At 39.0% G+C, this 14,746-nt stretch overlaps 1 protein-coding gene across 1 annotated transcript; it reads left to right on the plus strand.

Moving 5' to 3' along the window:
• Nucleotides 1-350: 350 nt before the first annotated feature.
• On the plus strand, nt 351-11,382 carry mboat1 (membrane bound O-acyltransferase domain containing 1). The gene is made up of 13 exons (XM_062422702.1): nt 351-440; nt 884-1,029; nt 1,500-1,577; nt 4,349-4,444; nt 7,133-7,188; nt 7,602-7,656; nt 8,825-9,017; nt 9,407-9,599; nt 9,695-9,798; nt 9,936-10,000; nt 10,097-10,229; nt 10,697-10,848; nt 11,199-11,382. Exons 1-13 carry the CDS (start codon nt 351-353, stop codon nt 11,380-11,382), a joined length of 1,545 nt encoding a protein of 514 aa, XP_062278686.1.
• The last annotated feature ends 3,364 nt before the right edge of the window (nt 11,383-14,746 follow it).

A 14,746-nucleotide genomic window follows, 5' to 3' on the forward strand; every position in this document is an offset into this window, starting at 1 on the left:
TGCTTTCTGTTTGTAATATAAAACCTCAATTGCATATTCCTCAACTTGACTTTTATTTGAAGACTTGACAGGAAGTGCTGAATATCCTCACTGTGTGTCTGTCAGGCTTAACTGATACCGAGAGGAAGAGGAGGAGGAGAGAGGAGAGAGGAGGGAGAGTCTGCATAGCTTGGTCTCAGCACTCACACTGTGCGATGGTTTGAATTGTCACGGGACATTTCGGGCAAACAATGTATATCAGTCACACAGAGTAGTAACCATTTAGCAAAAGTTTTTTTTAAAGAGAGAGAGAAAAAAAGGAACAACCGGGAACATTGAGGCGTCGCATTAATTATAAAAAACTACGCAGGATGGGCGAGCGTGCGGACACTGCGTTTAAAACCACTGGATCCAAGTGGTTGCTGCCAGTCAGTGAATACCTGGGCTTTCCTCTTGACCAGGTAGGAATTAAAGAGCATTTTGCCATATTAGGTTGTCTCCTGGACAACTTTCCCCATCATAGGTGTTTAGTCTCTCACCTAACATCATGTCACTTCTTAGAAAGACATACAGTTATTCTTCAAAAGTCACTAACACCCACAATTAAGCTCATAATTGTAACGGTGTGAGGCGCTGTTGTTGTTTTTCTCTCCAAAATGGCATGAAACTGAAGATTTCAAAGTTTAAAAATCTGACTTCGTTAAGAATATCCAGCTATTTGTTTAATATCACAGCAAAACAATACCTAAGTAGGATACAGTTATATAGCCTAGTATTATTTATGATGATGAAATAAGTCATTATAACCTTACCACACAAATAGCTCCAGTTATGTAGTATCAGAGATAGAAGATTTTGCACATGTGTGATCCGCCAAACTAAAATCTATCTCTTCCACACACAGGTGAATTTTTTGACGTGCCAACTGTTTGCCTTGGTTGCTGCCTTCTGGTTCCGTCTCTACCTCAGTCCTAGCCATGCCAATCCCCTGGTCAGGCACGCTGTGGCCACTCTCCTTGGCATTACCTTTCTCATCTTCTGCTTTGGATGGTACTGATTCTGTCCTCACACAGTGGTCCAATAATTTTTCTCTCATGAGAGACTACACATTTTGTAGTTTTTTTTTTACTGAGCCAATTTGACCTGATTACCAATAGTGAATATACTGTATGTAGTTGTTAACTATCTTCAGTAGATGAATGCTGAGCAGTTTTTTTCCATCTGTTTATCAGTTTAACTCTCTGACACATAGATGGAGCTGATGCAGGGCCCAGTGCATGACGTAGCAGTACAGTACGTCTATAATCATAGGAGGATAATCAGGCAGTAGACAATAAGAATGCACAGAGAGGTGATAAGTAAGGAGGTGAGGAAACAGGTTTTAGGTTAAATATGTCTAGGCTGTACTGGCACATACACACTTACAGCATAAGGTCACACTTCCTTTGTAGTTAAAGAACAATGTGTTATTCATATATTAGTTACATTTTCTGATGGTGTGTGTGTGTCCTCTTCTGCAGGTACTCAGCTCACATCCTGACAGTGGTGGTTGCAAACTACTTGATAATCATCAATGCTGACATCAAGAATATACACAGGTAAGTGCTGATCTTCATATTTTAAAGGGAAATCCACATATGTATTATACATCTGGGAAATGGCTATGTTACGGAGACATATTTTGAAATGCTGGAGCACTGAAATGTTTTGAAAATTGTGCCGATTAAACATCTAAAATATTATGTGGAATCAAATGTAGACATATTCTGAGACATATTCTGTCTCAAAATGATGCTGAAAAACTAATCCATGCATTTGTTACTTCTAGGCTGGATTATTGTAATTCATTATTATCAGGCTGCCCTAACAAGTCTCTAAAGACTCTCCAACTGGTCCAGAATGCAGCTGCACGCGTTCTGACAAAAACTAGAAAGAGAGATCACATTACTCCTATTTTAGCTTCACTGCATTGGCTTCCCATAAAATCAAGAATAGAATTTAAAATCCTTCTCCTCACTTTTAAAGCTCTTACTGGTCAGGCTCCATCATACCTTAAAGAGCTCATAGTACCTTATGTACCTACCAGAACACTGCGCTCCCAGAACGCAGGCCTACTTGTGGTACCTAGTATCTCTAAAAGTAGAATGGGAGGCAGAGCCTTCAGTTATCAGGCTCCTCTCCTGTGGAACCATCTCCCAGATTCGGTCCGGAGGGCAGACACCCTCTCTACTTTTAAGAGTAGGCTTAAAACTTTCCTTTTTGATAGAGCTTATAGTTAGCAAGCTCCTAGTTTATGCTGCTATAGGCTTAGACTGCCGGGGGACTCCTACCTCCACGATGCACTGAGCTCCTCTTTCCTCCTCTCTCTCTCTCTATATCCATCCATCTATATCCAATAACATTCATGTACTATTAATGCATTCAGTAACCTACACTTCTTCCCCGGAGTTGTCTGTGCTTTCTCATCTCACAGGCAATCTGGGCCTGTAGACGTCCGGATGACAGATTCCAGTCCCGGACCTTCTAGCTTCAATGTTTATTTTCTATGTGCTTCTCTCTCTCTCCTATTCTTCCTCTCTCTCCCCTCTACCCCAACCGGTCGAGGCAGATGGCCGCCCACTTTGAGCCTGGTTCTGCCTGAGGTTTCTTCCTGTTAAAAGGGAGTTTTTTCTTGCCATTGTCGCTAAATGCTTGCTCATGTGGGAATGTTGGGTCTCTTTATAAATTAAAACTTGAAGAGTACGGTTTAGAACCTGCTCTATGTGTAAAGTGCCTTGAGATAACTTTGTTGTGATTTGGCGCTATACAAATAAAGATTGATTGAGATTGATTGAAATGTACTGCTTACTGCTGTTTGCAATCAATCAATGTCCCTTTGCCACGTGTCTGGAAAGCAGTTGTGAAGAATCTTTACTATGTAGCCATGCGTTAAATCTGGAAGTCACACTGGTTTGGTTGTAGATAGACAGAATTATTTTATGTTATGTAATCAATAAGTTGCTATAAGGATCATTTCTAGACCAGACTGACCTGTCTGTTTGTCATCATGTTGACAGGAGGATGATAGAAATGTCAAAACAACCCTTATCATTTCCATGATAGTGGTGCAGTTCTAGTTACTGTTATCTTCAGCTAAAACTTGTCAGACAAGCTCAGTCCAGTAACTCTTAATGTTAAAGGCGTTTGTCAAGAGAGGCATGCTGTTCTTCACTACTGGGTCTCATGAGCCTAGTGAAAATGGCACTGGAGTGGACAGCTAGTTCAGATAATGGCAACGGTACTGACGGCTTATTTGTTTTAACGAGTCCGTTTTTGAAAGTCTAAATCAAAATCTTTCCTGTTCTTAAAGCTTGGAAATGTCCCATTCATCCTCTCCCTCACATACATTCCAACAAAAATTGTAGTGCAATGCACCCCGCCCAATTATGTCCCATTTAAATATGTGTCCTGAACTAAAATATTATTATTGAAAGCATGAAAATAACTTAAACACGTCAGGTGAAAGGCAGCCTGACACGCTAGCCGGACCAGTCTGCTAAATAGATGGAGACTGTAGGACTGTTAGTGTGTCCGTGTGCATTTTTGAAGGGCCTGTCTTTTAAGCTATTGTTAGAATGTATTTCTGTGGATTCGTAATATGAATGTTCATATTTGGTTTGGTTGTGTATTTTGCCAGCTTGTATCAGAGCAAACAACCTAGCATAAGTGTGTTGTGGTAGTTTTATGAATGGAGCAATATAATGAGGTTTGATTGGTTGCTCTGGTGTTCACGTGTAAAGGGATTACTTGCAGGGAAGGGTAGAGAAAACATGTGGAAGTAAAACAGTGTAATGTGTACATGTCCTAGCTTAAATACACATACACATTACACACCTCTGCATTACTGACACAGACTGAGAGGGGGTAACTGAATGAATCAAAACAAACTGAAGACACTTTAGTGCACCCTCAAGTCAATATATAAATATTAATGACATTAATGACATTTAAAACTGTTTCTGATTCTGTGGTAATCTTAAAGTTAAATCTTTTTCTTAGTTACTATACTGAAGAACACTTTGTTCATTTGAGCTTTGAACCAGATGTTATAGATAGCAGGTCATGATGTCATATAATAATATGTAGAGAAAGAAAAGGCAAAGACACAAATGTCAGAAATGTGATCATTTCCATTTTGTTTACTTTTGAACAATATAATAAGATTATAATGTAAAAAACATTTCCTAATCAACCCAGACATTAACAGCTGATTATTAATGACCAAGATGTGGGAGCCCTACTAGTGAGTATTTATAGGTATTGTATCTGTCACCAAAACATCTTAATTGTCTTTTGTCTGATGTAGCTTTGCTCCCTCCTCAATATACAGATATTCAATGGTGACTGCTATGGGATACCTGACAGTTTGCCAAGTGAGCCGAGTCTTCATCTTTAACTATGGAATACTGTCCACTGACTTCTCTGGGTAAGGAAAAACTTCATCACTCAGTTGCCCAGTCTGAACAGAGCCAAATCCGATTTGGAATCAGATTTGAATCAGATTTGCCTGTAGTCCGAACGCAGCCTAACTGTCTCATTGCCACACCTTTCTGTGTTGACAGGATATACGTCATTTCAGTTTTAGGGTAGTTCTAATGTTATCAGTTTTCAAACAGTTTGGTACCTGCTTGCACAGTTGTCAGTGCCACGGCCCTGTGTAAATACCACTGATTAAAAATCAGCAGTTCGGATTGTTCAGTTGACTTTGTCCAGCCAGGTAAAGTTGAAGTACTAGCTGCCTCCTGGCAACTGTGACTTTGTTGTGTTACGAACAAGGCTGCTTCTAAAGGAGGGAGCAGTCAGTTCACGCTTTGTTTGAAGTGTTTCTTTACATTACAATACTGCATGCTGTCTTTCAGACTCTAGATGGATAATTAAGATGTGGCGAAGGCAGAACTGGGAAAAAGGAAAATAGGAGGGGATTTCCTCTTATGGAAAGTTGGCAGTGACTGTTACTGCTCATTATGTCATAAATGAAAGATTGCAACATAATGACAATATGTTGAAATCAAACCTGTGCCCTCAGTTATTATCTGCAAATTTATTCTAAAGCTGCTTTCATATGGTTGTTTTTCTCACATGCTTTACAAAAACAACTGAATATGTAACTGAATATAGAGGGTCATACACATGTACTTTGTCAGGATAATGCCTGAGCTAGTACCACAGTTTTTACTGGAAATGTTCACACCAGAAAACGTGGCGAAATAAGGTGTCCTGTGTGCAGTTGTGCTCCTAAAGGTGACTGTAGTCTTTGCTGGTATTCAGCAACTTCTTTGCACAGTCCTGCTGTGGATGAATTTGCTGGCAGCCTCAATTGCAGTCCGCGTGACTTTTGTGATGAGCAGCCAGGCCTGTGAGTCAGCCTTTGGTAGGGTCATATATTGAATTAGACATCAAGGTTCTTTAAGCTTTTAGATTGGACAGATAAATGGTTGTGAATCACAGAGATGGTGTTCATATATGTAACTATATACACTACTTACCCAGAATTGAATGAAATAATAACACTAAGCAAAGGTTCCGCAATTCAGTTTTTTACTGGCATAACATCTGTATGTGGGTGATTTTCTGCTTTTCCACTTTGTTTTCCCCTGATTTCCTGTTTTACTTTCCATGTAAGAAGATGTCAAATGCTAATCTAGAGTCTGTGTTCTGTGTTGCTGTTTGTCTGATAGCATTTCCATGAGCTGATCTTTTTTCAATCTGTGCAAGGCAGCAGAACTGAAGTTGAACTGGTTCTAAATCTTGTGTGCTGTGCTAACTCTACAGTCTACATGGGAAAACAGAGTATGTAGGCCACAGTGGTGGTGTGTTTCACATACTGGCTGGCACCCTGAAAATGTTTCTCTAAAGCCAACTGCCAACTCTCATTGAACTGGCACTGCCAGCCACACGGCCAGCCCCTCTCTGCCTAGGTTTTCAATGCTGTGCACACAATGCAGCCCACTCACACACAGGAACCAGTGTGTGAGTGTGAGAGAGGGTGAGGGAGAGAGACAGACAGAGAGAGAGAGAGAGAGAGAGAGAGAGAGAGAGAGAGAGAGAGAGAGAGAGAGAGAGAGAGAGAGAGAGAGAGAGAGAGAGAGAGAGAGAGAGAGAGAGAGAGAGAGAGAGAGAGAGAGAGAGAGAGAGAGAGAGAGAGATGAAGTTTATGTGTGCCTTTGTGCACACATGCTCACATTCATGGGACAGAGAGGTCTCTCTCTGTGAATTAAACTAGAGGAGGGGGTGTAAAACTGGTGTGTTAAGACTGTACAGGACCGTCATGCCCTCAATTGTCGCCTCACTTCCAGTACTTACTGGCATCTGCAATGGCTACTTCCCAGTAGAAAACTGAAACTGAAGTGGAAACTGTGTGGCTTAATAGAAACCTAACACAAACAGGAGTTTTTGTGCAAGTGCAGTATGTTGACTAGTGTACTGTTAGACTGCTTTCTAATGCTGTATTGTGTTACTGCTATTCTGGATAACAGTGTCTGAAGCACCAAAAGTTAAACGTACTTCATGACTTTTGTTCATGATTATTTCTTGAACACTTCAAGCTTGTCAAGATGAAGATCTGGCTTTACTGGTTTCAAGGATATAAAACACTTAAGTGAAAATCTGGGGATTTGAATGAATTGCATTGGATTAATAAGTGACCTGATTTGACAGTGCTGGAAAAGAATGAAGGGATTCACAGGGGAAGATAAATTCTGTTGTCTCACACAGACTCAGCAGGCTTTTGTTTTGGACTTGCCTTGTTTCAAACCGTTTGTATAAAGAATGAAGAATGAAGAAAAGTGCCCTCTTTACTAAAACAATCCCCATATCAAACATTTTGCTTGCCTAGCTGTCATGGGCTTTGAATCAGATTTTTAAAACATTTAAAAACACTAGTTGTACTATAAGCGTTACTAGCTGAAACTGCCAGTATTATGTGAGTTAGATTATGACACTTGTTTATGTATGTAAAAGGTATTTGTTCTCAGATACATACTGTGTATACATTTTCTCAACTGAGAATCTCTACAAAATCGGTGTCTAATATTAATTAACAGCAGTGGATTATCAGCTTTTTCCCACCAAACTTGTACAGTGAAATTAAACAATCATTTTTTTTTCTGCTCAGGCCTTTGATGATAGTAACCCAGAAGATCACCACATTGGCTGTTCAACTCCATGATGGTAAGACCAAGGAGAGGATGAACACACGCACACACGCATACTGTACACACTCAAATGCACACAGATGTTACGCCGTTAATAGTGGAGGCAATTACTCACCGTTTCAGAGACTTTTTACACTGTAGCCATTCTGACTTTTCATAGTAGGAAAAGCACATATCTTACTTATAACATTAACGATGACTCTCTTCAAGTGTCCAGTATGTCAGCATGTACAGTACTAGCTAAATGGAATTCAGCCATTATTCATTTCATTATTTACACCTGTGCTTTTCCCACTGTGTCATGTCAAAACATCTTACAAAAGTTGTAAATCAGAGTTAAATTGAATCCCTTAGTAATAATCCTGACAGATTGTGAAATAGTGAAAGTTCTTAAACAAACTTACTGATGATTTAAACTTGTTTTTTAAGGTATGTGTAAGAAGGAAGAAGGTCTGACACCGGAACAGAAGTTGATGGCTATAAAGTAAGTTTTTACCTTAGAAATTGCAGTTTAATGACTACACTTTCTTTTCATACAGTTGTAATTATATGTTCCTATGTGAAACATCAGTGGATAGATAATTTGGAAACAGGGCAAAGCACTAACCTATAAGATGGGATTTTCCGCCCCTTTCCCCCATTGAATTTAGCTGATTTTCTTTTAAATCTGATTACCTAGGTGAATCGATTATCTGGACCAAAAAAACTGTCAAAGTATGGATGCACAGACGGGTGCATCTGAATGACCTCCTAATTTAAAGAATAAATAACTCTTTATTTTCCTTTAGCTGCGAAGGACAATGACAAGGAGATGCAAACATGGTGAATAGCTTGTTCCCATAAAAGCATGCTGGAAACTTAAAATATGGGTATAATTTTGCATGGAAGATATTAGATTTGTATGCATGTTAATTGATTTACACCACATTTATCAGCGAACCATGCATGCCATTCCAAAATAATTTTGAATTGTATCACAATGATAAGGATCCCAAAGCACTACAGACATGTCTGATATATCATGTGTTCCCTTTGGGGTTAGGAATCATTAATATTACATTGATCCTAATTCTGATTGTGCTTTTATTGTCTTCTTATCATATTTCTTTAATCATACAATAAATTGTAAACATTATACACATGCTTCAATGCATTTGTAAACAGCAGTGTAGACAAAAGTACAATATGTCAAAACTTTGTTTAAAAGACTCTAGTATAAGCACATTGAAACAAATATTCTTTTAACTATTTACTGGTTGTTCAGTACTTGGAACTGGATACAATTCATAACCAGTTATCAACACAAGTATAAATATCCAGGGAAGCCAATCAAAAGCTAGTAATGTTTCATATTGTATTGATGTGAAATTGTTTTATCTTTTTGTTATTGACTAAATGTGCACTTTTATGTAAGCTAAGCTTTTCATCTGTTTCGCAGTGATACAGGTTTACAGGACTCCTGCTTTCTTAATTGCAAAAGACTATGTTTCAAATAAAAATTGGCATGCTTGTCTAACATTTCCATCCAACAATTGATGAGAATATCCAATAGTGCTGCTGCATTTCACCTGAAAGGGTCTGTCTTGTCACACTGCAAACCAAAGAGTTCTCTGCTTTGTTTTCAGTTGTGTTTCCTTTTGTACTTTTTGCAGTGTGAGGCCATCTCTCATTGAATACCTGAGTTACAATCTCAACTTCCTGAGTGTCTTGGTGGGACCGTGCAGTAACTATAAGGACTACATAGACTTCATAGAGGGCAGACACATTAGCAGTAGGCTCAGGCATCACTCTGGGACGTGTAATGGGCAAAATGGCTATGATAAGACTCCAGACCTGTCACCTATGGTAAGTTCCTGAATCCATACCTCTCTGAAGCTCCCTAGATTTTACATCTAGAATTCTATACAGGAACAGGATTAAATGCTTATGCACAAACCAGAGTCCGATTTTTGTATTTCAGTTTAAAAGTTAGTTAGAAAATCATCATCATTAACAGATGTTATTAATGTTAAACATCTTAAATGGAAAATAGATATAGAAATTTGCACACCTATTGTGGCTCTTATTAAACAACAAACTAGAATACCACATTCTTCTTTTTGAACCTAGTCTTAGCGCAGTAATGTTTTCTTTCTTGTTCCAAGATATGACTCCATTTTTTGATTAAACTCAAGCTTGACTGGACCAGTGGTCGTTGTGAATCTGTGTTTCAGTCACATCCATTGTCTCTGCAGAACGCTGTCTGTAAAAAGCTGCTGGTCTGCTGCGGCTGTATGCTGTTCTTCCTCTATGTGACCCGGGCCTTGCCGATAGTGCACAATGTTGACCCCGACTTTGTCAGCAACACCCCCTTCCTTACCAGGCTCACCTACGCTTTCTTCTCCATACAAGCAGCAAGGCCCAAATTCTACTTCGCCTGGACACTAGGTGAGCAATGTGTGTGTGTTTCAGCTGAGCAAAACACAAGCTTAATTTTTATTGCTGTGTATGTCATGTTTTGGTTATTTCCTCTGTCTTGTCAGCTGATGCCGTCAACAACGCTGCGGGTTATGGCTTCCTTGGGATTGATAAAAATGGAAAACCATCCTGGGATCTCATCTGCAACCTCAACATCTTGGGGATTGAGGTAATCTCAGTGTTTCACATATTGGAAAGAACTACTGTGTTAAAATTCATACATGTGGGTCGGAGTCTGTCAGTTATTTAAGATTTGAGCATAAAGTTAGCATTATGTGGTCATTGTTGATTATTTATCTTTTTCAGACAGCAACCAGTTTCAAGACATTCATAGACAACTGGAATATTCGAACAGGAATTTGGCTTAAAACGTAAGTGCCACAATTGTGGACTTATGTACAAATTCCATCTGCCTTCCATTTAGTCTTTATTATTGTGAATTTGTTTACTTTTTGTCCCCTTTTCAGTGTGTGTTATGACCGAGCCCCCAAGCACCGGTTGGCTCTGACCTTTATCTTGTCTGCCCTCTGGCATGGTGTTTATCCAGGGTACTATTTCACCTTCATCACCGCCATCCCTATCACCATAGCAGCACGAGCTGTGAGTACTGTTCCTCCACTGGAAATTTAAATTTATAATTCAACATACAACCGGAAGAAAAATGTAATATTAAAATAGAAACAAGTAACATACTACAATTGTGGATGCCTAGTCCCCTCTGTCTCACTGTTTTAACTGACAAGTCCAAACCAGCGATGGCCCTTGGACTTGCCAATGGGCTCGCCTCTTTTGTGAAGCTATTATGTTTTACCTGCGCTGGTACTATAGGGCTTATGTGAAATGTTGTTAATTAAAGCAGGAAACAATATTGGATTGGATTATAATTACTGTACTTATCTAAACTTATGGAGTGTAACATGAGAAATACTGTTACGTTCCAAGGCTGGATATTTAGTTATTTACATTATTGGTTTTGTTAAAGTACATTAACAACATAGCTCAAACACACTCTCCCATCCAACAGTTATTTATCCCCCTATGTATGTTCATCTCTCTTTGTCTGCAAGGTACGGAAGTCTGTCCGCCACTACTTCATGGGCTCCACAGGCTTGAAGCTAAGCTACGACTTCTTAACTTGGGCAGCCACCCAACTGGCCATCTGCTACACTGTCATGCCTTTTCTACTTCTGGCAGTTCAACCCACTATGGTTTATTACAGGTTTGTTTAACACCTGTTTTTCGTATTAGAGTATCCACTTAACAAGTTGTGAAATGGTTTAAAATATCCTTTATCGCAAAGCTCAAATCTAAATAGTCAAAAATATATAGCGTATTCATGTATTTGCATTCTTTTTGTGGTATAAATGTTATGTTAGGAGCCACTATGCCAGCAGTGCTATTTCTTTCTGCTGATGTATTTATTTATGGTTGAAGGGAAGTGGAGTTTAGCCCCAGAATTATGTCTATATTTTATGTTTTAACATGTGATATAATGTTATCTTCTTTTTTCTGTTATGCAACATTTCTGCTTAGTTACAAGTTACAACATTGTCCTCCTGTCTTTCCTAGGTCCATGTACTTCCACGTGCACATCATTAGCATTCTAGCTGCGATCGCCCTGCATCAGAAACACAAACCCAACGAACCCTCTGCCACCAGTAAAACATTTTCCTCCGCCTCCTCCTCGTCCTCGTCTTCGTGCCCACCCCAGTGCCAGCCTGTTCACTCCAACAACAATGACAAAGTAGAGTGAAATTCCCCTCTTTACACTTGTTTTTTTTTTACCAGGCTCCCAGTGCACGGTGTTCTCTCAAAGACAAATGAATAATCCCTAAAAGGCATTCAAAATGGGAAAACGTGGTATTTATTTTTAGGACATTACGGTGTACAGTACACCTTGATACAGGATTTGGACCTATCGCACTGGATGTACATGGGATGAGACTTTCTGCCACATTGCAAAATCAAGACTATACATCAAATATAAACTTAAATGGCAGACTTGAAAGAGACATAAGCAGAGGCAACATCTATGGTACCATCACTCCCAGGATGCTTGCTGCTTTCCTCCACAGGAAGGACACTCGAGGACACCCCCTTTTTCATTCCCATTTCAAACCCAGCCTGCCCACTCCAACAACAATGCTACAGTGTGATGACAGAAAGGAGGCACACTCTCTCTCCTGTCCTCTATCTGCTCTGTCCTGCAGAAACGGTGGGACCTAAGCCAGAACAGTGGGAGAGCGGCGCATGAACAAAAGGGTACACACACACACACACACACACACACACACACACATAAAAAGACATTAGGAGACAAATTATGCACATACTTTCTCTTAGATACGCTCATACTTTGTCACACTCTGATGGCACACAAAGGCCACCCTTGTGTGGCCACAACAAAAGAGCATGGCAAGAGGAGGGAGAGCCCATGTACCCGCTACCCTCACTGTGCCCAGAGGATGTTCTATATATTTATATATGTGTGTGTGTGTGTGTGTGTGTGTGTGTGTGTGTGTGTGTGTGTATGAGAGAGATCGATGACACACTGTTACATCCCACCAATCTGTGGACCTTGTTGTGACAAACATTTTGGACTGTGTCTGTATTTCTCCCACTGTTAGTTTTTACTGGCCGGCCTGAAACCCACTTGAAATACCAATTAGACCATGCAGCTCTCACAGTGTCTGCTGAAACCAATACTAATGAAGTCTTCCAGTGCAGGACGGCAGCTCCTCCAGGTGAGGAGATTTAACCATCAACACGTAAACACTTTATTATAGTTTCTATGGATGGATCCTAGGCTTCACTGTATGGGCATAAATTGATGTTAACAGTTGAAAAGCAAAAGGATATGATTTCCAATAATTTAAGGAGCATAATCATTCCACTTTCCCCAAGAAATCCGTTTTTCATGCTGAAGCAGTTGGGAAGTTAATAGTGACACAATTCTGTGTGTTATTGCTTATCAAGTGAACGGTGCTGGATGCCTGATATCATGATGCAGCAGTAACTGAACAAAAAGCTGTGGTGACTCAGAGAAAATACATTTAAAGTTCCTCTTTTTGGAAGTAACTGATGGAAAATGCGACCATAAATAGTAATCTAGTAGTAAAATGTATCTTTTGTCAGTAGGAGCATAGTACTATGTTAGTGGGGTGAGAAAGGTCATGAATGAAAACTGTAGATTTACCAGAGCTTTTCAGCAGCTGCAAGATTGATTAAACATGGACATCTGCTGGTTGTTTATACTGTCTGAACTGCTGAATTAAGTAATGAAGGTGAGCCATGTGGGACTGACTGAAACTGCCACTGTGCAGCATCTCCCAATGCAACTTCATACCAGCTTATTTTTCCACTAACATAATAGTTTCTCACCAAATTTATTTTTTGTTATTCACTAGCTTTTACTCACACTGGGGAAGTTAATGAGACGGTGTTGTTCATGATTTCAGATGACTTAGCCACGGTGAAAGCAAAAGATACCTTCACATTTTAAAATGTATTATAATGATTCTGTTTTCTGTTAAGTTATCACTCGTGTGAGGCATGGATTCATCAGGAGTTTTTAAAGTGGCACAGAGGCTTGTTTATTATAGATGCTATCTGATGCAAGTGTGCATGTTTAGCTTTAGCTGCATTTAATTTCTTATAATGAGGTTTGCTAACAATGCTAACAGGTTGCAATGCAGGAACATTTGTTTTTTGACATAGTAATAATGCCTGGTGCAGAAAAGTCACACTTGAAAGTGTTAGGGTGTCCTTTTAAATGCATTTTAGAAGTTGCCTAATCCCTTGGGTGTATATTTATCATGTTGATGTTTAAATCATGTTGAAGACACAATCTTACATGTAGCTTATTGATACTTTAGAATACAGACAAGAGTGAAAATGTGTCTTTTAAACAGGTCTGTTAGTGACTCCGTTTACAGTTTGACCTGATCTTCTGATTTTTAATATGTTTCGCCTCAGAGTATAGCCTGCTAGTACAAGAAAAACATCAAATACTACTCATAGGTGTCCGGACAGAAGATGATATTTAACTGTGTCATATAAAAATCATACCTCTTTGCTTTGCTGTGGACAAGAACCTAGTTCAATAATAAGTGTTGGATTGTATTGAGAAAATTCTACAACATTGTATTAACACTAATTGTTAAATGAATCCTCCAGAGGAATTATTCAGAATTTTAGGGGAAACAAAAGGTGTAATTTAGCTAATTAGAACAAATCTGGTTTTGGCTAAATATTTTATCTCTTGGGTCATTTGGATTAAATACTGCAATATTAATTTTTTGTTGATTATTTCAATGTTTGACTGCACATTAGCACATGTCATGGAGTTCATGAAGTGACTGCTGTGGGGACTTGTAGCCATTTCTTTGCAAGAGGCCATTTTGCTTGTAATTACACATTTAGACTTGAAAAAATCCCTCAATGCTGATGGTGATACAGTAAATCCCCCACAGCTGTCAATGACTGCATATCAACTCCTCATGAGGTATGTGCACTGAAAAGTGACAATGCCTTCCCCAAGTACGGCTTTGCTTTAACATGTAATTGTTTTAGTGAAGTCTATGTTAACTGATATGGTTATAACCTTTGAAATTGTTGTTATCAATAATGTGTTCATGGAACTGTATGTCTGTATGTTGGTAATGTGTTTTTAGTGCAGGGAAAGGAGCATTTCGGGGCACATACACGGTATGATTGGATTGTCAGGATGAGCAGCTATTTGAATAACTTAATAATGATTGTGAAGATATTTTTTGTATGTGTTTTTGCACACGTGTGATCAAATATACTGACTGTGACTTTGTGTGTGTGTGTGTGGGTGTGTGTGTTAGTGTGTATATGTGTGTGAGTATGATATTGGTTTCTAATTATTTTAGTATTATTTGTATGAAGGACAGATTGAGTAACAAATAAAGCTTCATTGAAACAAAATGTTCTCTCAAAGTTTGAATTATAAATCATGAAGACAAATGTAATTGTATTATTTTATCACTGATATAATATAAAATCAAATGTCTAATAATTCCAAGTGTCAGTGAGTTGTATTTGTTTTCTATTTGTTAGTGTTCAATATCTACTCTCCCTCTCAGTAACAGCAT

The sequence above is a fragment of the Scomber scombrus genome, chromosome 7, assembly GCF_963691925.1.
Source record: "Scomber scombrus chromosome 7, fScoSco1.1, whole genome shotgun sequence".
Taxonomy (NCBI): domain Eukaryota; kingdom Metazoa; phylum Chordata; class Actinopteri; order Scombriformes; family Scombridae; genus Scomber; species Scomber scombrus.